At 49.5% G+C, this 23,531-nt stretch overlaps 1 protein-coding gene across 1 annotated transcript in view; it reads right to left on the bottom strand.

Annotated features, from left to right (window-relative positions):
* The window catches only part of TCERG1L (transcription elongation regulator 1 like), a 78,886-nt gene extending 56,870 nt beyond the window's left edge, over positions 1 to 22,016 (bottom strand). The window contains exons 1-4 of the mRNA XM_061478696.1: positions 21,644 to 22,016; positions 20,301 to 20,447; positions 19,320 to 19,500; positions 8,666 to 8,848 (exon numbers count right to left, since the gene is read on the bottom strand). Of these exons, the coding sequence (XP_061334680.1) occupies positions 8,666 to 8,848; positions 19,320 to 19,500; positions 20,301 to 20,447; positions 21,644 to 21,943 (811 nt within the window). The 5' untranslated portion in view covers positions 21,944 to 22,016. The remainder of the gene's footprint in view (positions 1 to 8,665; positions 8,849 to 19,319; positions 19,501 to 20,300; positions 20,448 to 21,643) is intronic.
* Positions 22,017 to 23,531: the final 1,515 nt, after the last annotated feature.

Genomic DNA, 23,531 nt, shown 5'->3' with positions numbered 1-23,531 from the left:
GACTTCAGTGGCATTCCCCAGGCAAAGAGCTGGGCCTTTGGAAGGTTTTGGGTGGTTTGTCTTTTCTAACTACTATGTGAAGCTTTTAGTTTGTCAACTATTGCTGTTGTCAAGAACTTGATGCTACAGTCAAGACGCTGAACCACTACTTGTGGTTCACACCAGAGAAAATAGCCCTTTACCTAAGAGCATGGTATAAATGAAGGACTAGTTTGTAACTGATACCAGCTTGGTTGTAGGGTTCTTGCATGAGATAAGATGAAGCACCCCAGCAGTACATTCCCTCTGCAAGTGTATTTTTATACCACCAGAAAGTTTTCCCTTCTACTATATATCACAGCAATGAAATTCCAGGAAAAGGAGGATTGGAGATGTCTTTCCCTACAGATACATAAGACATCATCTTAATGCTTGGAAATCACCATCTATTTGCACAGACTAAGTGCATCATGACCAATAAAGCCAGTTTAGCCCATCCATAATTTGCATCAACAAACGATCCATGATTGACTTTATTTTTCACCAGGGATGGTGTAAAAAACGTGCAATAGCAGGAAGTTCTGCCTGAGATCACTGTACCTCTCCTCCTCATGCAATGCGTTTGCCTGGGTAACCCAAAGAAATGGCTGAACTGCCACACAAATAATAAGAACCATCTTAGGAACAATCATCCCGTTTCTTAGAGTCTTACTTGGGCAGCCGAGCACTTGCAGCTTCCAGTAGGGATTTACTGCACAATGGAAGGAAAAAACATTGATACTCATTTGAATGGGATCCCTGGCATCATTTCAGCTCAGAAGCCCAGTGTACGTGTGTGCCTTCCCCTGTACGTGGCAACACAGATATGCAACAGAAAGGCAATTTTATGCTGGATATTAGCTCGAGCAGGAAGTTATCACTTTAATAACTATAAACATTCATTTGCCTGCTTCGTTACACAGCATTAAAGCTGGGCAGATCATTTACAGCAAGCTTGTTAGAACTATTCCGTGTTCATAGCATAGCCTGCAAGACACGTAGGACACCCAGGAAAAGCTTCCTGAGTAGCTAAACACCCCGTTTCTGGTTGGAATTGCTCATTTGATTTTCACAGAACCCCAGCCTGGTTTGTGTTGGAAGGGACCTCAAAGCTCCTCCAGCTCCAACCCCTGCCACGGGCAGGGACCCCTTCCACTGGAGCAGCTTGCTCCAAGCCCCTGTGTCCAACCTGGCCTTGAACACTGCCAGGGATGGGGCAGCCACAGCTTCTCTGGGCACCCTGTGCCAGCGCCTCAGCACCCTCACAGGCAACAGCTTCTGCCTTATATCAAACCTAAATTCCCCCTGTTTAAGTTTGAACCCATCACCCCTTGTCCTATTGCTACAGCCCCTGATGAAGAGTCCCCTCCAGCATCCCTGCAGGCCCCGTTCAGATACTGGAAGGCTGCTAGGAGGATTTCACAATTTTCCCAAATTGTTATTCCTTGCTCACCTAATGTCCAGGAATGCTGCAGTACTTAATGGCTAGAGTATCTTAAATAACATGCACAAGGAAAATTGCTATGTGATGAATCCTCCTAATGATGGGAATAAGTACCTGCAGAAATGAGCCCTTCGGAGCCGGGAGAAGCCACCCGAATGCTCACAGCTGCACAAGCTTTCCAAGTATTTACTCACAGGATCACATTTTTTAATGAGTGTTGTTAAGAAAGAAAACATTCACGGTTTCTGCAGAGTTTGGACAAATCTCCTCATCCCCAAGGCCTGCTGGGAGGAAATGAGTGGAACAAGCCTCCAGGTAACTGAAAGACACCAGAGATGTCCGAGCTTACTCCTTAATTCCTTAAATTCCACTCCCTGGAAACAAAACCTATTCCTTACAGACGAATTTCATCCCATCTCACTTGCTCCAGCTCACCCTTGGCAGCAGTAAGAACCTGGGGAGGAGGAAGAGGTGAGGCTGAAATAGCCATCGCTTCTGCTTGCAGTGGAAAGACGCTGCTTCTCCCAGAACCACCCCAAAAATAATTGAGTGGTTGTTGTCACAAAACCGTGTTTTATATCAGCAGAATGTGCTAATGAAGCAAGCTGACAGCCACATGAAAGAGCATGTAGGAAAACACTGGCATTAGGAATTGGTTTTAACATAGAATGTTGCTTGGCCGTTAAGGTACTGATAGGGAAAATACTTAGTCACTTCCCAGCTGTTGTGTGGCAGCCTAAAACATTAAATGTAAACCATTAAATAATTGTGAAAGCAGGGGAACAGGTGGCAAATGGTTTATATGGCAGATGGTGCCTTTTTTAATACTTCTACTCTCTGCTAATTTACGGATTCCGTAACCACAGGCTCAAATCTTACCTTTTTCACACTGCTAATCAAGAAATTGCATGTGAAAGTAAGAAATGAGTACCCCGATTCTTAACACAGTGCCATAAAAGTGGGATTAGAGATTACCACATATCCCACCCCTGAACCACTCCATGTAAGTGACATTCCCAAAGTTTACTGCGTTTGGGTGGGTCTTTACAACAGTCCTCTTCAAAGACTTGGCTTCAGAGTGCTGGAAAATGAAGTATGCTCTCTACCAGCAGAGCACATAAGCGTGAAGCTGCAGCACAGTGGGTAGCTGCACCTCCACAAGCTCCTATTTAGCCTTCATGTTAAATCTGGCACAAAAACTATGATAACAGCAAGGCTGGCATTAAATATTTAAGGGAAGATTTTGCCTGGTACATGTATGAGCAGAACCACCAGTAGATGAAAAAAGATGAAAGGGTAAAGAAAAAAGGACCGAACAACCAAAACCAGAGCTCTGATGGTACTGCTAGAACCTTCTCCTTTTTGACTCCTTGATGCTCAGAGAAACAGAATCACAGAATGGTTTGCACTGGAAGGGACCTTAAAGCTCATCCGGTTCCAACCCCTGCCACGGGCAGGGACACATAGAATCATAGAACAGTTAGGGTTGGAAAGTACCTTAAGATCACCCAGTTCCAAGCCCCCTGCCATGGCCAGGGACACCTCACACTAAACCATGGCACCCAAGGCTCTGTCCAACCTGGACTTGAACACTGCCAGGGATGGAGCATTCACAACCTCCCTGGGCAACCCATTCCAGTGCCTCACCACCCTCACAGGAAAGAATTTCCTCCTTAGATCCAATCTAAACTTCCCCTGTTTCAGTTTGAACCCGTTACCCCTTGTCCTGTCACTACAGTCCCTAATGAAGAGTCCCTCCCCAGCATCCCTACAGGCCCCCTTCAGATACTGGAAGCTGCTCTGAGGTCTCCACGCAGCTTCTCTTCTCCAGGCTGAACAGCACCAACTTTTTCAGCATTCCACCAGAGCAGCTTGCTCCAAGCCCCTGTGTCCAACCTGGCCTTGAGCACTGCCAGGGATGGGACAGCCACAGCTTCTCTGGGCACCCTGTGCCAGCGCCTCAGCACCCTCATAGTGAATGTGCCTTTTCATCTGATATGAAAAACATATATTCTATCTGGAATCATTACCCAATAAAAATAATAATCAAACAGAACTTCAGTACGCACACTCCCCGTGCACATTCATCAGTCGGGAATTTTTCTGTGCAGCTGAGGCTGGGGAAAGAGCCACACAACTCTGCTGCCTCCTTCCCTGCTTACAGCATCGCTCCGACTCCTCACTTCCACAGAGTGCCTTCAGCAGCAACTTAACCCTCACACGAACCGCACATCACATTGACAGAGCTGCCAGTCCAGGCAAGGGCAGACTCCATCTCTTACAGATGAGAAATTGCTGTTGTCAATTGTATGAGCAGTAAACAAATCCAAAAGCAAAACAAGGAGAACACTGGTATTCAAGGTCAACTCCCTTAGCACCAAGACAAGGTTTTGTAACACCTATTTAGTCAAGCGATCACATCACACTGAATTCAATTGAGTTTCAGATTTTAAACACAGAATCATAGAATCCCAGGTTGGAAGGGACCTCAAGGACCATCTGGTCCAACCTTCCTCACCAAAGCGTGACCTAGACTAGATGTCCCCGCCCCTTGTCCAGACTGTGATGCTGGATCACTGTTGGTGATGCCCTTGTTGATGCTCCCCAGCATCCTGTTGGCTTTCTTTGCCACAGATGCACACTGGTCACTCCTTTGAGCTTGTGTTCACCTGGACCCCCCCGGTTCCTTTCCCCAGGGCTGCCCCCAGCCAGGCTGATCCCAGTCCATGCTGCAGGCCAGGATTTGACTTACCCAGGAAAACATCAAGTCCAGAGGCACTACGAACAGAAAGTCCATGTCCTGCACCAAGAGGGACTGAGGCTGCAGCAGACTCTCAGGACAAAGGAAGCCTCTTACAGCTGAAAACCAGAAACCCCTCCAGGCCACTGACCCCAGGACCCTGTGGTCCAGGCACCGCTGCCATGCTGTGGGCTGGCATTCAGCTTTGGTACAGAGACACTGAGTCCTAGATATAAACCCACATATAAACCCGTATATCAACACCTGAGCATGAACTTCCAAGGGTGACATAAATGTTTGTCCCTCTGCCTTTCCTGTTTGACTGCTCACTGGCGGTCAGAGCCTTGCTTGCGTTTTTGTTCTGCATTACATTGTTGTAACATGCAGCCATAGACTCCCAGAAGATCAGAGACCCCCTCATGTAGACAAACAGGTTCCTCAGCCTTAGATATAGAGGATTTTATGTTTCTTCTTTGCCATGCATTTATTTCATCGCTAAAAGTTTCTAAGAACAGCACGGTGCCAAACTAATAGACAACAACAAAAACACCTACAGAAGCTTCTCCCATATCACAGCCAAGGGCCATGTGCTCTCAAACAGCACAACCCATCCTCATCTGCTTATCCCCAAGGCCAAAGACCCAGCAGGGATCCTTCACAGCATCCTGCAGAGGGGCAGGCTACAAGCGGGCTTTAATTCCCCATATATCCTGTACTCTGCTACGGCTCTACTTCTGAATTTCTATTAGAAAATGTATCATAGAGTTATAGACTCCCAGCCTGGTTTGGGTTGGAAGGGACCTCAAAGCTCATCCAGTTCCAGCCCCTGCCATGGGCAGGGACCCCTTCCACTAGAGCAGCTTGCTCCAAGCCCCTGTGTCCAACCTGGCCTTGAACACTGCCAGGGATGGGGCAGCCACAGCTTCTCTGGGCACCCTGTGCCAGCGCCTCACAGGGAAGAGCTTTGCCTCAAGGAAGCTCCAAGAAATACCCTCTGTGAGGCTGGGAAGACACTGGAGCCTGGACCCTCACCTACTGCCCCACCTGCCCGCCCGCCTTGTTTCACTCACCTGCTATTACTTACTGACTCACCAAGGTCTCTAATGAGGCTGGCAGGAGCAACGCAGCCATAAGGCTGCAAAACTAATCATATTAAAAGGCCTCCTTAAAAACAAATATTCAATTATAAGATTATCGATTGAACAAATGGCTGTGATTAAAAACACAGAAGTACAGAAGGCACTATTATAATACCGATCTCCAGTTTAGTAATTTAACAAGGTATAAGTAAGCGTACGACATTCAGCCTCACGGGCACCAATACACATGTAGATTTAAGTGGGAAATAATTTAATTTTGCTTTCCTAAATTCATTGCTATTAAGCGAGCACTGCCTTGCATAAACTATAGACAAGGAGGACATGGGAAGCTCATCAATTATCATGTTACTTTATAAATCACAGATGAATCGAAAGAAGCAGCTGCCCCCAGGGTGCACGCATTACGCTCCTCTCCAAGATGCATTCCTCTTTGAGGACAATAAATCACTGTTCATAACTGCCCACGCACAATGTTTTTAACAGAGAGGCTGACAGAGTTACAAAGCACTTGGGGCTACCTGTGCATTAGGTTATGCTTCCTTGATGCTCTCATAGACTCACAGCATCCCAGCCTGGTTTGTGTTGGAAGGGACCTTAAAGCTCCTCCAGCTCCAACCCCTGCCATGGCAGGGACCCCTTCCACTGGAGCAGCTTGCTCCAAGCCCCTGTGTCCAACCTGGCCTTGAGCACTGCCAGGGATGGGGCAGCCACAGCTTCTCTGGGCACCCTGTGCCAGCGCCTCAGCACCCTCACAGGGAAGAGCTTCTGCCTAAGAGCTCATCTCAGTCTCCCCTCGGGCAGGTTAAAGCCATCCCCCTTGGCCTGTTCCTACATCCCTTGTCCCAAGCCCCTCTCCAGCTTTCCTGCAGCCCCTTCAGGCACTGGAGCTGCTCTCAGGTCTCCCCTTCAGGAGCCTTCTCTTCTCCAAGCTGCCCCAGCCCAGCTCTCTCAGCCTGGCTCCAGAGCAGAGCTGCTCCAGCCCTCGCAGCATCTCCGTGGCCTCCTCTGGACTCACTCAAGCAGGTCCATTAATCTTCCCAGCCATTAACTTATATGGTGATGGAGGCATTTAGTTCTGACAGCAGACAGCTGCCTTTGGCCAATTGACCAGTTCTTCCTGTACATTAAACCCAGTTTCAGCCCCTTGTCCATCAGTGTTCCAGCAAGGGATGCAGGAGTTACTCAGTGCACACCGAGTTTAACATGCTGGTTTTAAAGCTTCTGCACATGTTTTTTGCCCCGTTTCACTCGTGCCTATCAAAAGGCCACGTCCTTCATCAGCACTTACAGAAACCCTCACCCCTGTTTCACCAGGTACTTGTGGCTGCCCCCCTCTGCATGCAGCCAGGGGATGCAGAGTGGTCCCTGCCCCGAGAACACCCAAATGCCCCTTCCCACCCAGCGCAGCCTCAGAAGCTCTTGACCAGTCCGGTGTTGACAGAGATAACCAAAACCCAGCACCTCCGCGTCCTCTTCTCCACCAGCACAGTAAAAAGGAGATTCGTAAAAGTGTTTTCTTGTTCTCCTTTGCAAGGCACCAGCCTCCCTCCAGAGACAGTGATTAATAGAGAAAAACGGTTAGCTGAATCCCAGGTTTATTGTACCTGGACCGGGCGCTCTGGAGCTTTCTGTTCTAAAAAGCTACTATATATTCTGTAGGAGAGAGCACCCAGAAGCGTGTGGCTTACTGTGAATGATTGATAATAGGATGATTGCTCAGGCACTCAAAGCTTGCCATTTGATAGCCTATCATACATTCATTCGAAAGGAAAGCAACAATTATCATGGCCTGACATGTTTATCACTGCAGAGCTGAGCCAGTTATCCAAGTGGTGGGGCTTCCTGGCATTAGATTATTTGATCCCATCTGACACCCCCCACGCAGGGCTCTCCTCCAGCTGTAATTCACAAGTCCTGTGACAGCTCCTCTCCCGATCGCCTGAGCAGCTCCATTCAGGGCAGAATCTGGCACAGAATCCTGCACCTCAGCACACGTAAAGAATGATTTATTTCCCCTTTGGGTCCTCATCCAAGATCACAGAATCCCAGCGGCTTGGGTTGGAAAGGACCTTAAAACATCCCCGTCCTCCAGGCGACACCTGGATCTCTGCAGGGGTGAGGACAGGGATCTTTCCCCGCTCTGCCCCATGCTCCATCCTGCACCCGCCCCATCCAAATTCATTCAAGGGCTAACCTACAAATCAGTCTTATATCCTTCTCCTGCCCCATCCCTGCCTCCTGCCCACCCCAGCGGCTGCTCCTCTGCTCCTCACAGGGCTTTGGGATGCCGACAAAGCTGCTCACTTACAAACAGGCGATGTGGTTTCTATGGGTTAAATATCACTCATGGGATGCAGCACCAAATCCCTGCCCGACAGCAGTGATTACTCTGCTTTCTGCTCTTACTTGGGTACTGCCCTCTCTCGACACAGTCTGAAAGACTTGTACCTTCATTGCTACAGGTCTGTTGCTCTCCAGACTCCCTAAACACAAAGACACCATGGGATGCCCTCAACAGGCATTTATCTGGGTGATCCTAATGACTGCTCAACAGGAACAGTAATTACTGAGCTACATTTCTCATTAACAGATTTCATCTGAACACCAACCCCATAACTGCACGCTGCCTGCGGAATCCAATCTCGCAGTATCTTGCCACGTTACACTTCAAGTACCAAAAAGATGGCAAACGCATCCTAATTTAAACGTTTAACTTAATTGGAATATAACATTTCTATATTCGGCCACCATCAGCGTCCCAAGTAGGTTCCAAAAATCACCCTGCAGACTTTCAAGCAGCCAGACCTCCCAGCGAGTCAGGGGGGCCAGAGTGCCACACGCAGAAAGCTGCTACGCAAAGTCACGCTAAGAAAAGAGCATTTTAGGCCATAAGCAACCCCATGTAAAACATCACAAAGCACACAAAACCAGGGCTACACTGTTCCAATGTATTTGATAACTGCAAACACCCACACAAACCTACTTCAGTCTTCATCAAATACTATTTCATGTGCAGCAGGCACCTTTCCACTGCCAGCATTGCAACCCAAGGATCTGCTGCAAAGCTTTGCTGTCACCAAGACCATGTGTTCTTACAGAAGTCACTGACAACAGAGGATGCAGGATCTGCTGCCTGTAAACATCACAATGACATCAAAACTCCATGAAGTGCAGTGTTTAAGTCCCTTTTAGCATGCAGCTCCAGAGAACACCTCTAAACCACACCGGACAAAACAGCTTTCATTCCAGATCGCAGCAACACCACCAATATCCCCTGAACAGCACCCAAAACGCACTCAGAAACCTCTCTGTTGCAAAGGAAACACAAAAGCAGCTCCTCAGTGCCACCAGGATTGACCTTACCTGGAAAAGGCGAAGCCAAAACCGGGATTTTGATAGGGGAGAAGGTGAGGACGTGGCAGGGTTGGATGCTCGGTGCCGGAGGTCCCTGGTGGGGCTCGGGCTCCACTGACACCATCGCCGTGGTGGCCAAGGCCAGGGTCTGATTGCCACCAACAGCTTTAAGGCCATTCTGGCAAGCAGCACCTGCGGAAGGGTGAGAAACACAACAGGCTTCTTTTGTAACTGGAAACCGGAGAATTTATAGACAATGCTTTCAGCAGTCTGAATCTCAGCACAAGATAGAACAAAACTCTATGACATCCCCACCCGGCCCCCACTGTTAGCATGCGTCCCTTGGAGAGATGCTACATTTTTAACCTATTATATATCTTCTGCAGACTCTCAAAGCCTCTTTCCTAATAGAGACATAGAATCACAGAACGTTCAGGTTGGAAGGGACCTCAAAGCTCCTCCAGCTCCAACCCCTGCCACGGGCAGGGACCCCTTCCACTAGAGCAGCTTGCTCCAAGCCCGTGTGTCCAACCTGGCCTTGAGCACTGCCAGGGATGGGGCAGCCACAGCTTCTCTGGGCACCCTGTGCCAGCGCCTCAGCATCCTCACAGGGAAGAGCTTCTGCCTTAGATCCAACCTGAACTCCCCCTGTTTCAGTCTGAACCCATCACCCCTTGTCCTGGCACTACAGTCCCTGATGAAGAGACTCTCTCCAGCATCCTTGAGACCCCTTCAGACACTGGCAGCTGCTCAGCGGTCTCCACACAGCCTGATCATTACTCTCAAAGTCCTAGCCTGCAGTTGGTGCATTTCTAGATATTAAAACCCAATATACGTGAACATATCATTACAACCCAGAGGGACAAGGCAGCAGTGAGTCATACAGAGCCTGTGCAAAGTTATTATATTTAAATGGGAAAAAAAAAGCCTTCAATAAAAAAGTCAAATATTTGAACACGTTGGATGGCATTTCCTGCAGCTCCCACAGTTTCAGAACAATCCATCAGGAACCTGCTCTAGTGAAAGGTGTCCCTGCCCATAGCAGGGTTGGAACCGGATGAGCTTTAATGTCCCTTCCAACACAAACCAGCCTGTGACCACCTTACTCTGAATTCTCCCAAATATAAGTTGTCTGATTGCAGATCTGAACGTTTCTTTTACCTACTGTATTAACCATCCTCTAACACTAGGGTTATCTGCCCCACTGCTCTCCTGTGCTCTGCACACAAATACCAGAGTTTCACCAGTTTTACATACTAACCTCCTTCATCCTGCAAACACAACATGCAGGAAACTTCCAGTGGTTCCACACGGGAACTCAAAACCTAAATCAAGGCTTAAACGTACTTTAGAGCAGGGAATATTCACCTGTAAATCTAACAGACGTGCAGGGCAGGCCTTCAGAGCTCACTCTCAGCTGAGTATGTTAAATAAACAAGAAAATGAATAGTCAAAATCTGACGGAGAAAAGCTAATTTGACAAACACCAGCTGTTACTCGCTCTGCACTGAGCCGGGTAAGGAAAAATTAAGCAATCATTAGCTTATTATGTCATTCAGCAAACGTCCCAGGTTCATGAGGAAACCCTCCAGGCAACCAGAGCCAACTGTAGCTCTGCCGAAGAAAAACCTCTGTTTGCTCAGGCTCCTCACTTGAGGCGTTCCATGAGTTTGTAGCGTTTCTGCTTCCATGTGCACCTCAGTGAGAGAAACAGGGAATGGGATCACAGCCAGTGCTTGGGAAGTGTGACCGTAGGGTGAGGGATGCAGGGATGCAGCCCCCCCAGCACTGATGCTCCAAGCAAGGTAACTGCAGCCGAGCAAGCTTGGTTAAGATCCTGTTCCCCTACACACAGATGTAACCCAGATGCCTCATCCAGGGTGCCTCATCCAGATGCTAAGCACTGGTTTGGTCCCAGTTAGCACCGGGCAAAGAGGGGTCAGTGGTTTTTGGAAATGACCCTGCCTTGGTTGCAGCTAATTGGGGCTCCTGAGGCTATTACATTAACTTTTGGCATAAACAATATCAGAAACAATTATTTGCCAACAAAATCAGCTCTGCAACAGCAAAACAGAAGTCAAGCATTTTCAGTAAGCACCATAATAAAAACCTTCGATTATTCCTACTGTATTTATCAATGCCAAGAACAATTCACTTGAAACATCTGCACATGCACAAATTAACAGGCGCGCAAGCAAAACCACACTAAAATATTCAAGTTTTGTTCATTCAACCATGGCTAGAACCAGATTATTCTGCCAGAGCCATAATGGAAATGAAAAGGAATACTCCATGTGCCTTTGCCCAGAGAAGCTGTGGCTGCCCCATCCCTGGCAGTGTTCAAGGCCAGGTTGGACACAGGGGCTTGGAGCAAGCTGATCCAGTGGAAGGGGTCCCTGCCTGTGGTAGGGGTTGGAGCTGGAGGAGCTTTGAGGTCCCTTCCAACACAAACCAAGCTGGGGTTCTGTGATATGAAATAAACAGCATCCAACTAATCCAGCTGTTCAATACAAGTTTATTGTCTCTCACCCAAGGACTAGAACAGACCGTTAGGCTTGACTGAGCCCGTGGCCTCCAATATCCTGCTTTCATTCCTAATTCAAGCTGTCAGCAGTTGGGAAAAACCCACAAAACATCCTCTGTAAGTCACAGGAAAACAAATGTTGTCTGGAAAAAAACTGACTTTCCTCCTGGCTTCCCGCAGGGTGCACAAGCAGGAAGGCTGTTCAGTGCTCGTGGATTCTTTCATTTTGGAGGAGAGGACGCGATCTCCCCAAAGAGCCCAGGGAAGCAGTAAAATAATGGAACCTCAGTCGCTCGGGTAGCTGAAGGCTTCCACCAGCACAGATGAGTAAAGCTCCTGAAGCAGGGCTTCCTTATTAAAGTTTCATCAATGCCCTTATTAAAGTTTCATCAGTCAGCTGAAAGAGGGCGATTTCCTCGCCTTTGATGAAGTTCTCTCTCCCTCTCTCCTCCTAAATAATTCCATGAAGGAAGGACTGCCCCTATAATTGTTACTACTGGAGAGGAGAGCGTGGACAGGGTGCTTGCGGGTCATCAAACCCGCTCTTGCTCTGCTGTCAGCTGAACAATTATCTTCAGCAGTTTGTCAGCCTCTGACATAACCTAGCATTTGCCAAAGCAACTGGAAGTTGGTGCAGGATGTGACTTGTCGAGAGCTAAGGACTTTCGTCTGCCCTCAGCATAGCTGCAGAGGAGGAGGTCTTCTCTTTCTGAGAGAACCAGATCCTGCTCTGTTTCCAAAAGCTTCTTGAAAGGGTTAATCCTTCATCACCCCACACTTCCATGGCTTTCACGAGTCAAATGCCTCAAAAACACCATTATCAACATACCCTGGGCGGAGGAAAAATAAAATGCACATTTTTGCCTGGCAATAGAGGCTTTCCCTGAACCCATTTTGCCAAGTCATGCTCCATCCTGGGCACAGGAAGGCAATGCTCATCTGCTGAAACATCAAACCCCATTACAGGGCCCTTCCCCAGCCTTCCAGCTCTGCTCTTCTCAGGCAAACAGATCAGGAAGAGACTCAGGAGGTGGGCAGAGAATTTGGTGTGAAGCAAAGGAAGGGCAGAAAGGAGACGAAGAAGCACCAAAGATTGTTTAGAGATGGGTCACCAACAGTGAGGAAATGCGGTGGAGGCACTGGAACCAGGAGTCAGAGCCATGACAAAAGACAACACACGATGGTCAATTATCATGGAATCCTGGAATGGTTTGTCCTGGAAGGGACCTTAAAGCTCACCCAATTTGGAATTGCCACGGGCAGGGACACGTTCCACTAGAGCAGCTTGCTCCAAGCCCCTGCGTCCAACCTGGCCTTGAACACCATCTTATTAAATAGAGGTCAAACACTTTAACCCCAGAGTCAATAAGTTAGCAATGCTGAGGTCTTCAACCTCGCCCACAGAAGGATGTACAGCACCTTCACCTCTTCTCAAAGCAATATGCAAGCTCCTTATTTTTAGCAATAACTCAATAGATCACTAGCATCCTGACCGTATCCCTGTTCCTTCTGGGTTTCTGCCCAGTCCTGTCACAAAACACTTAACACTGCTTCCATCGATGTATGAAAAAACAGCTCCGAGACAATGAAAGAAAAACTGAAATGTGAAGCATTGTTTATTACCCCTTACTCCCTTCTCCTTCATCTGCAGAGTCTGCAAGCTGAAGTCTGTTAGATGACAGTTCTGTAGTAGGCTTTTATCAGAACTAAAACTGACAACAACTTCGATGAAGAGGGAAAAAGAAGGTAGTTGAAACAGGCCAAAATGGCTCTTGTTGCTTGATCCTCCCTCCTTGAAGATGAACCAGGAAAAGGGGGAACGCCGTAACACAAACCACGTGGAGATCAGAGGTTTCTCCCCCTCCATCACCCTCCCAGCCTCCCCAGGGGGAGGTCCTGCTCTCACCACCTTCTCTTGGCCAGCAGCTGTGGTTATCAGGCCAGCTAATCCATTAAAACACAAGGCAAAACACCCCACAACAAGGCAAAACCTGGTGATAGACAGACATAAAGCTATGGCTTCAGCACACCCAGGAGATGCTGGTGGGATTTGGATTTTCCTGTGCAAGGGAAGTCCAAGTCACGAAATAGGGATGCACGCTCCCTGAACTTAAAGGTTCAATTCTCAACCTCCTCCACAAACAGTCCCTCATGCTGGAAGAGGATCAGATGTAAGATGCCAAGTGGCAAGATGTATTACAACAAGGGGGAGGTCCAACTTTAATGGATAAGGGGCAAAATCCCTGTCTGCAGACACTGTGCGAACGTCAGGATTTGATATTTTTCTATTATTAGCCAATTCTCCATAAATGAACAGCAGCTCTGAAAGCAAATCTCTTTAATTCATAGTTTTATTCATCAATAGGATTAGACAGCTGTTTACTACAAGCCCCTGGGATCAAGCACTTTCTGTTCTTGCTTGCTCCACTCGGCTCTCTACCACTTAAGAACTATTTTCTGGTGCTGTAAAGTCAATAGGACCAATATTTCCACATAATACATGTATCTCTAAAAGAGATACAAACTACCAATGGAAGACTTGGCTCCAGCAGGAAAACTCATGTAGACACTTGCAAAAGGAGGAGGAAAAGGAAGGTGTTACTTAAACTGAGCCCACCCCTGCATGGCACCGCAAAGAGCATCTAAGGCTGGGTATCACTGATGGGGAGCAAGGCCTGGGTCAGGATGGAACTCCAAATCAGGTCAAAACTATCACTTTATCCCTCAGCAAACTACATCCTTGAAATGATCATGGAATCCCAGCCCGGTTTGTGTTGGAAGGGACCTTAAAGCTCCTCCAGCTCCAACCCCTGCCACGGGCAGGGACCCCTTCCACTAGAGCAGCTTGCTCCGAGCCCCTGTGTCCAACCTGGCCTTGAACACTGCCAGGGATGGGGCAGCCACAGCTTCTCTGGGCACCCTGTGCCAGCGCCTCAGCACCCTCACAGGGAAGAGTTTCTTGTCACCCAACACCCCTAAGTCCTTCCGATGGATTTGAGCTTTGAAGGTGAAGCCATGGCTGCTTCTTGCTTAAAGCCCCCCTGGCGTTCCTTACACACTCCGAACCCCACTGTACAGCAAGCTCACCCTGCAGAGTGGCTAAAGAGTGGTTTGGGTGCTCTCCCTCAGGTGCCCAAGAGCTGCCTGGAATTCCACTCCTGCCTCCATGTAAAGTCCACCCCAAGCAGTGCCCACCCCAGGGTTGCCACCAGCATGATTTTAATGGGCAAGAAGCCTTGTCTTTTTGTGCAGCACAAATACCTGGAAGACCTCTAGCCCACAGACTGCTCACAGCAGCACTGAAGCTCACAGAAGGCAGACCACAGAGAACCCTCTGGCCCTGACACCTCAACTGCACATGGTCTGGGGTGCCAGCTGCCAAGCAACTGCAGCAGCATCAATCCATCCACAAAACAAAGCAAAGGATTGGCTTAAATGGCATATTTATCCCAATGCAAAGGAAAACATATTGATATCGCTTATCTTCCGTAGCCTGAAGGGAGGAAAAAAGCTTATTGCCTTTTCCATTTGTAAACTCCAGCTATTGCATGAGCCTGACAGCAAGAAAACCACTAACAGCTCATAGGCAATAAATAAATATACCTGGCTCCTCACAAACAAGAACAGGCTCTTCAAGTCACTGAAAGATCTGGGTTTCTTTACAATGAAGTCTTGGGGCCAGGTAGGACCATATTAGGAAAGGGTCAGACCTACAAGCCCTTCCCATAAACACATTGCATTTAGGTTTATTTCTACAATTCAAGTAAAAACCATCTTAACTGGGCTGAAGTCTGCACTGGATTTAGGGAGATAACAGGAGAAGCCCCCAAAAAGCAGGAATTTAATAAGCAAAACCAAAGCTTTGTAAAGGCTGTGACTAAAGTCAAGCGGTCCCGAAGACTGAATGAAGTGCTCGCCCCGGCACTGCCTGAAAGCTGCACAAAGAAAGAGGGGTTTCATGGCATTTCAGGGATAGTCAGCTTCTCACTCATTCTTGTTTAACAAAGAGGGAGCCCTAGCACACACACGTTAAATACAGGAGAACCCATCCTGAGAAGCCCAAACCCAGGCTATTTGTATACACACATGCTTCAGATACAGGGCTTGTGATTAGGAAATACAGGGGGTTGGAGGTGCTGTGCCACGTATTTCCAAAGTGTTCAAAACATGAGAAAACGGAGCCCAAATTTAACACAACCATCACATTTTGTCATAGATTTGTAAAGTCTGAAATTTAAACTGAAATCACCCAGAAAACTCTATCTGTACAGACCCAAGTATATGCATGTAAATGCTAATGCTGAGACTTGCTACAGAATCATGGAACAGTTAGGGTTGGAAAGGACCTCAAAATCATCCAATTCCAACCCCATGACAAATACTGGCTCAGCTCTGCAAAGGTTACAGGGTTTAAAAGAAATGACACTAACTGAAGGATGAAAACATTAATCCACACGGCCTCAGTAATGCTAAAGCGATTTGATGGAAGATTATACATCAACTCTGCATTTGTGATTTCCACACCAATGGATGAAGGAGCAGAAGGACTGCGACTCAGAGAAGAGACCCTGTGGAAATGCAGAGGCAGCAATGGAGCTTTGACTTAGCAGAAAATAACTGCTCTTGCAGAATCATTCTACACCAAACTATCTGATTTAAAAAGACTACCTTCCTTCGAGGAAACCAGCACTGGAAAACCCTGCAAGTCTTCATTCCAGGTTAGACTGCCTCTGTTATAAAGGAAAATACAATACTCTGAGCATTTTGTTTGAGATAAAAACCATTAAGAACCTTTCACCTCTTCAGCATCTCCTCCTGCCCTCATGCCTCAGACAAGGATCCCCCAAGGACACCTCTGAGCGAGCAATGGGTTTGTGCTAATGCATCCTTCTGCATATGTTACAGCAGCTACTGCTGAGGGCATCCACAGCACCGGGGCCAATCCAGCACAGAGCACGAGCAAGAAAATGCAGTTTATGTGGACATGTGCATAAAATCATATAAAAAGCCATTTGACGGCTGACAAATGCTTCAAAATGGAAACAGATGCTCAAATGCCAGGGTTCCCCTTGCTCTGAGAAGTGCAGGAGGCAGCATCCCAGCTCCACTTACCCAATCACCTATCTGGGGCTCCTATTCTACTAATCTCCAGTTCTGCAGGACTCCATATGGCTGCTGAGCAACAGCCCACAATGAGCACCCAAAAACTCTTGAGGGCATCCATTCCATAAGCCATTGGCAAGCAGGCAGATGGAGACGAGCTCTTAGGCAGAAGCTCTTCCCTGTGAGGGTGCTGAGGCGCTGGCACAGGGTGCCCAGAGAAGCTGTGGCTGCCCCATCCCTGGCAGTGTTCAAGGCCAGGTTGGACACAGGGGCTTGGAGCAAGCTGCTCTAGTGGAAGGGGTCCCTGCCCGTGGCAGGGGTTGGAGCTGGAGGAGCTTTGAGGTCCCTTCAACACAAACCAGGCTGGGATTCTATGAACGCCTTCTCAAAGACACCCAATAAGAACACGCTCTTTGTACAGCACCACTGTTGATGATGGCTTTGAGAACCAGGAATGCCAAACTGCAAGAAAACACCCTCACACACTTAAAATAGCATCAATAACTGTAAATGCATGGAACATTACCAGAGGGCTTCAGCTTTCATCTAACGGGTGCCACCAAGGGGTCCTGCTCGTGGTCCCTCACCCCACAGAGGGACATGTACATCACACAGATGCCGTAAGGGCAGATCTGCCTTGGGACCCAACCAGCCCTGATTTCATCCACACACAGAGAGCACAATGCAGGAGACACAAATATTAATCTTCCTCTGCAAAAATATCTAGTCGCTGCCTTCCTCATGAAAAATGCAGTACCCAACAGACATGAAAGCAGCTCTCATGGCGAGGTGGGAAAATAAAACATCACTGTTGGCTTTAGACACACAAAATAAGTACACAAATTCATGTTTTGTAATACGCAAGAGTGTAATAGCTGCTTCCTTTTCTTACAGAAAATAACACCTTTAGTAGCTGCATCTCCAGCTGTTAAATGACGAGCATTACCGCTCGCCAAACTCCGATGCCTCCTTCCTTTATCTCTGTAACATTGCTGATACATCGAGAAAACAGTTGTATCATTACTGATAACTGTGGAAGGCAAAACTGTTATGAGACAGGCCTCCAAAATGAAGACAGAGCCCGCACAAAGCTTATGAGCGCCTCAGTTTAAACCACTTAACTAAGCAATTTGCTCTTGGTATTTTTATTACTCTTCATATTAAGTGTAAAGATTGCATAGGAAATGCTTTGAGCACAACCATAACACTTCTCAGAAGGAGCTCCTGATGATTCTGGTGGGGCACCAATATTGCCATCCAGCAGCGGTGCCACCACCATGCATACTTCTGCTCACACACAGCCTAGGACACCACTGGGTTAGCACTGACCACAGGGATCGGATGATTTCATGAGGGATGGGAAGATTTTGACAGGCTGAGAGAGCTGGGCTGGGGCAGCCTGGAGAAGAGAAGGCTCCTGAAGGGGAGACCTGAGAGCAGCTCCAGTGCCTGAAGGGGCTGCAGGAAAGCTGGAGAGGGGCTTGGGACAAGGGATGTAGGGACAGGCCAAGGGGAATGGCTTTAACCTGCCCGAGGGGAGACTGAGATGAGCTCTTAGGCAGAAGCTCTTCCCTGTGAGGGGAGGTGGCAGCCACACTGAGCACGCCGCTGGAGGAAGAGTTGGATCCACACAAACATCCCCTGTGTAAACAGGCTTGTGTGCACACATTGCCCAGAGGGAAGAAAATCATCTTTTCTCTGTCCTGCTTCCAGGCCACAGATGTGGCATCAGACCGGGAATGTCCCTGTCAGCCAGGCACGCTTCCCTAACCCGCTGTGCCAGGTACGCTCCCGCTTTCTGTCTGAAACACTGTGTGATAAAACATGTTTATGCATGTTTAGGATATTGGGGTATTTGGGTTATATACACAGCCAACCAACCAACAGGCTGTCACTCCCCTGCACAAAACACTTCTCTTTCCATCCTGCCTGTCCTTAAAACAAGCTTCAACCGGTGCCTCCTGTCTGGGAGCGCAGCTCAACAATTGCCCACGGTATCCCGGAGGAATGCATCCATCCAACAGGATCCCACCAGCAGCAGTCTCATTCCAAGCACTGCTCCACTTGAGCACGGGGCGATTCTGGCAGGAGGAGGAGGCAGCTTTCTGCTAACCCATCAAACCACAGAAGCGATGCGAGCGGCTCGATGTGTTTCAGTACAGACCAATATTCACTGCTAATTAATCAGCCTGGCAAACGAACCCAGGCAGTGAGGAGCAATTCCAGCACTCTCTCAGTGCATCTCTGGGTTACTGGCATAACACAGGAAGGCTTCCTGGGGGCTACGGGGCAGCAAAACAAAAAGGACTTTACAGGGCAAAGACCAAGATAAGGAGGGCTCTGCTGTCAACCCAGCACTCATCACCTTCACTCTAAGAAACAACTTAGAACAAGCCATTAACAATATCCTAATTTTCCATTTAAGGATATATGTTATGGGTTTAACCATGAGTAGCATTTTATAACCCTTTCTATGAAACAACCACTTTAAATCACTACTGCAGCAGCAAATAGAGAGATTCAGCTTTACCACAGTGTAATTCCTGTTCTTTTCCCCAAGTCTAAATCTCAGCTCCTCTGTTACAGCTGTGACATAGCCGAGTTACCCAGATTAATGGAATTTATTTCAGGAATAACATTGTGTATAACCGAGTCTTAATGAGATGATGGATCAATTGCTCTTCCCTACTGAGAGCTGTCTACACAGACTACACCAGACTCTAGAAGCCAGCAGGAGAATTATACATGAACTGTGTCAGGAATTTCTTGTTTGAAAACAAGCCAAGGCTGCCCCTTCATTCCACGAGTCAACAGCCAGTTATGGAATAATCTGTTATAATCTTCTATAATTACACGTGATCTTTTGTTCTTTAAGAAATTTAGAGGATGAAATGCACTTTGCCATCAAGGTTCAGATCAAGCAAGAGGTTTTCAGCTGAATGCAATGAAACCCTTACATTAGAGAACGGTTTATGCATCTCTGAGAGATCCAGGTAATAAAAAACGTAAGTACTTAATTAATAACGTCCTACTGACCTGGTATCAGTTGAGGTGCCAGCACCACGGTGGGGAGAGGCCTGGAGGCAGCAGCTGGCCTGGCTATAGCCATAGCGACCTGATTGCTCATTAACAGCGGCTTCTCACTGCCCTGGAAGAGTCCTGAGTCCTCAGGATGGAGCCACGCTGAATCCAGAGCAAAGGCATTATTCAGGTATATCTGCCCAACATAAAGGAATAGAAGGATAAGGTTTGAGGTACAAAATTCAGACATAAAACTCAATATTACAACAGGCAGTATCTCAAGCTAGGGACCAGCTTGCAAAAATAACTGATTTTAGCTCCCTCAGTGCCGCAGGATGGGTTGAGCTGACCATTTAAAAGTGGATTCCCATTTAACACGACTAATCAGCATCATACAGAGAAAGGAATAGCTGAAGGCACTTGTGTCCCACACACAGCTGCTCTGGAGTAAGCCCACCTCTGATCCAGAGACCTCATCCATCTTCCAAATTGGAGAGACGGGTGTGAGGGACATGGGATAGCGTCATAAAGACACATTTCCATTATTCAGCCAGATAAATTATGGATGTAGGTAGCTGTGGGCAAGATGAGGACACAGGACAATGAGTGACACCCCAGGGGCATGGTAGTGCTCATGGTGATGCCAGCACTGCCAGTGCAACACAGCAGCATCCCTTGGGGAAAACAGTGGAAGGACCAAAAAGAAAGGGAAAATGGAAAACTCCCATAACTACATCCCACTGAAACATTCTATTTAATGTAATAAAGACTAATGGCAAGGATACTTCAGTCTTTTTAAAACTTGAGAAAAACAAAGATGTGTAACGGCTGAAGCAGACTCCTCTCCTCCATTATCCATCCCTCACAACATTCCTCCTCCGTGGAGTTTTACCTGACCAACTCCTGCCCTCTCCTACACCTTCACAATTCACCAAACCCGTGACATTTCCAGTACTTCACCCTTAAAACCCTTCAACACACCGTGACCAGACTTACTTTGCAGCTGGGGAGCCTTTTATCGATCCAGTTTTTCCCAGCGTGAGGTGGGACCGTAGATGTGTACACAGGTGGAAAAACAGGGACAAATTCCACACTCGAAGAAGGTGAAAATCCAATGACTGGGGAATGAGCTCCAAATATCCACTGGGGGAGAGAAAAAAAAGAGAAGACAGTAAGAGAAGTTAATAGAAGGGTTTTATCCTGAATAAGCTGATGCTTTTCATAATTCCCTAATGCCATATGAGTACAGAAGATTTCAAATATGCCCCTTCAACCCAACAACCATTTGGGTTTCTTTAGGCATTGCACAGTGTGCCTGGCACTGGCATGATAAAGGGCTTTAGATAGCCACAAATCAGCAGCCAGGCAGGAAAGCAGGACTTGGCCAATGGCTGCTAGCTGCCAGGGCAGTCTGGTTCTCCTCTGCTCAACCAACCTCAGACACGGAACAGGATCATCACTAGAAACTGGCTTTAAAATTCATCTGGAAGCGAGTAAGAACCATAGGAAACGTCAGAAACGTTTCTTCTTTCACTTAAATTCGTTCGGCTCCCACGGTAAAACCACCGCTGCAGTTTACGCGCTCTCACACCGGGGAGGAACAGATGCTCGGTTCTACCAGAGCCCGCGCTGCCCATCCCTCGCCTCCCTCCCGCTCTGCTCCCAAACCACCAGAGCCGCTCGCGCCCGGGAAGGCTGGAAACCATCACTCGAGCGCCAGCGGACGCCTCGGCGCTCGCATCCCGCTGCGTTTGTGCTTCTGCCGAGTAAAAACCACCCAGCCGAGGCAGCGCCGGGAGCGCAGCACCCGCCACATCCCTGTGCCGGGACAGCGGGAACGCTCCGCTGCTCCGAGCAGCGCTACGACAGCAGTTCATAACTGAAACACGCACTGGAGGAGCAGCGACTTGAGTCACAACTTCGGGCTTGCGAACAGCCACCGAAAAGGAGCCCTTCCCTGCGCGCACGGCCGCGGGAGAGCTTCCGTCCGCGCTGCGCCGGCACAAAACGCCTCTAGCGATCGGCCTCCAGCGGCCCCGTCGGAGACCCGCAGCCCCCCGCACCCCAGCCCCGGGGAAGCACTGCGGCCGGGTCCCGGGAAAGGCGGAAGCCCCGACACACGCCGCGCCGCCCGGCCGAGCGCTGCGGGAAGAGCCGCGCAGCGGGCACGGCACACGGGGCACCCCGAGCCCACGGGGCACCGCGGGCACCTGCCCCGCCGCTGGCCCCCCCCGCCCCGCTTCGGGCCGAGGCTCCATCCCCGGCGCTGGCGATGGGCTCCGGACGGCAGCACCGGGAAACCGCCCCCGCGGCAGACCCCGGCCCCGGTCCTTCCTCACCTGCCCGTGCAGGAGCGCGGCGGAGCGGGGCTCGGCGGCCAGCAGCGGCAGGAGCGGCTCGCAGGGGACGCGCCAGCCCGGGGCTGCCCGCAGCAGGGCGGCGGCGGGAGCGGGCGGCGGCGGCGCCGGGAGCAGCAGCGGCGGAGGCGGCGGCGGGGGAGCCCCGGAGGCGGCAGCGCCGACCCGGACGAGCCCCGCGGCTGCCGGGAGCACCCAGGCCCAGGGGGGAGCCGGGGGCTCGGCGGCGGGGGGCGGCCAGAGCAGGGGCGGCGGCCGCTTGGCTGCGGGAGCCGGCAGCATCCTACATGGCACGGGGCGCGCGGAGCCCGGCCGCTCCTCACCCGGCTCCAGCACCGGCGCCGCCGCCGAGTGAAACTCCAGCCGTCGGCGGGCGCTGCCGCCAGGCTCCGCCCGGAGAGGAGGGGGCACGGGGCGGGGGCCGTGGTGCGGCCGCCTCCCCCGGGGGGGAGCACCGGTAACCGGCCAGGACCGCCCCCGGGGCCGGCCCCAGCCGGGGCGCGGCGTTTGGGGGGGGAAAGGGGGATTTTGGGCGCTGTGTGGGGTGGAGGCTTTGCAGCGGCTTCTGGCACCGCCTGCCCCTGCCCAAGGCAAGGGGGGTCCGGGGCCAGCGCTTCCGGGGGAGCCGGCAGCGGGCGCGAATCGTGGGATCACGGAGTCTGTGTCGGAAGGGACCTCAAAGCTCCTCCAGCTCCAACCCCTGCCACGGGCAGGGACCCCTTCCACTGGAGCAGCTTGCTCCAAGCCCCTGTGTCCAACCTGTATCAGGTGCAGTTCGGTACAGTTATGACTTCCTACTTCATACCTTGGGGCCACATGAATGGATGTTCTCCCAGGAACACTGACCCACCCGCCCCAAACCCCCAGAATACACAAACAGGGACTCCTATGGGAGCACTTCCAAAGCAAGGCTCCCATAAATACCGCAGCTGTCCCAGAAGGAAGCGAGTAAAATCCAGGCATTTGGGTGACAAGGATAAATATAAACGGGTTACTGCTATCCGTTAATTAAATAGCCAACTCACAGTGAGGAGACAGGTCCAGCCGTGCCCAGGATCCATACTGGCTTTGAAAACCGCCTTGCTTTCATTTCTGTAGGAAATACAATAGGAAATGAGCTGCAAATGATGGTAAACTGGAATAAGAAAGGAGCTGCAATAGGAAATGGGAATAATAGGAATACAATAGGAAATGAGCTGCAAATGATTGTAAACTGGAAGGCAGCACCTTGTGTGGGTTCTGCGGCACTACCATATGCACACAGGACCGTCAAAGCTGACATTTGAGAGGGATTGTATTTGGAAACAAAGAATCCCTGACTGGTTTGGGTTGGAAGGGACCTTAAAGCTCGTACAATTCCAACTCCCTATGAAATACAGCACTCCTTGAGAGGTCTGGTTTAAATACAATAGCTCATCAGTGAAATACTGAAAATAATAGCAAAGAGTGGAACAGTTTATCTTTATTATGGCTCCAGATTTTGGGGGGGGGGGGGGGAAGGAAGGTTGAAAGAGAATTTGAAGAAGTTCAGGAACTTCTTAGCCTCCAGACGATGCTCCTGGCACTGTGGTTTAGTTGCAGGCTGTCCTGCAAGGAGCGGGGCGTTGGGTTCAGTCATTCCTATGGATCTCTCCCAGGATGCTTCATGACTCCAGCAACCAGCAGCAACCCCCTGTATATCACAGAATCATAGAATAATTAGGGTCGAAAAGGACCTCAAGATCATCCAGTTCCAACCCCCCCCCCCCCCCCTCCGCTGTGCAGGGACACCTCACACTAAACCATGGCACCCAAGGCTCTGTCCAACCTGGCCTTGAACACTGCCAGGGATGGAGCATTCACAGCTTCCCTGGGCAACCCATTCCAGTGC

The sequence above is a fragment of the Pezoporus flaviventris genome, unplaced genomic scaffold (assembly GCF_033815535.1).
Source record: "Pezoporus flaviventris isolate CSIRO_AGI_PZ_B2104156 unplaced genomic scaffold, CSIRO_AGI_Pfla_v1 ptg000129l, whole genome shotgun sequence".
NCBI classification, from domain to species: Eukaryota; Metazoa; Chordata; class Aves; order Psittaciformes; family Psittacidae; genus Pezoporus; species Pezoporus flaviventris.
This window is presented reverse-complemented; position numbering and strand designations above follow the sequence as displayed.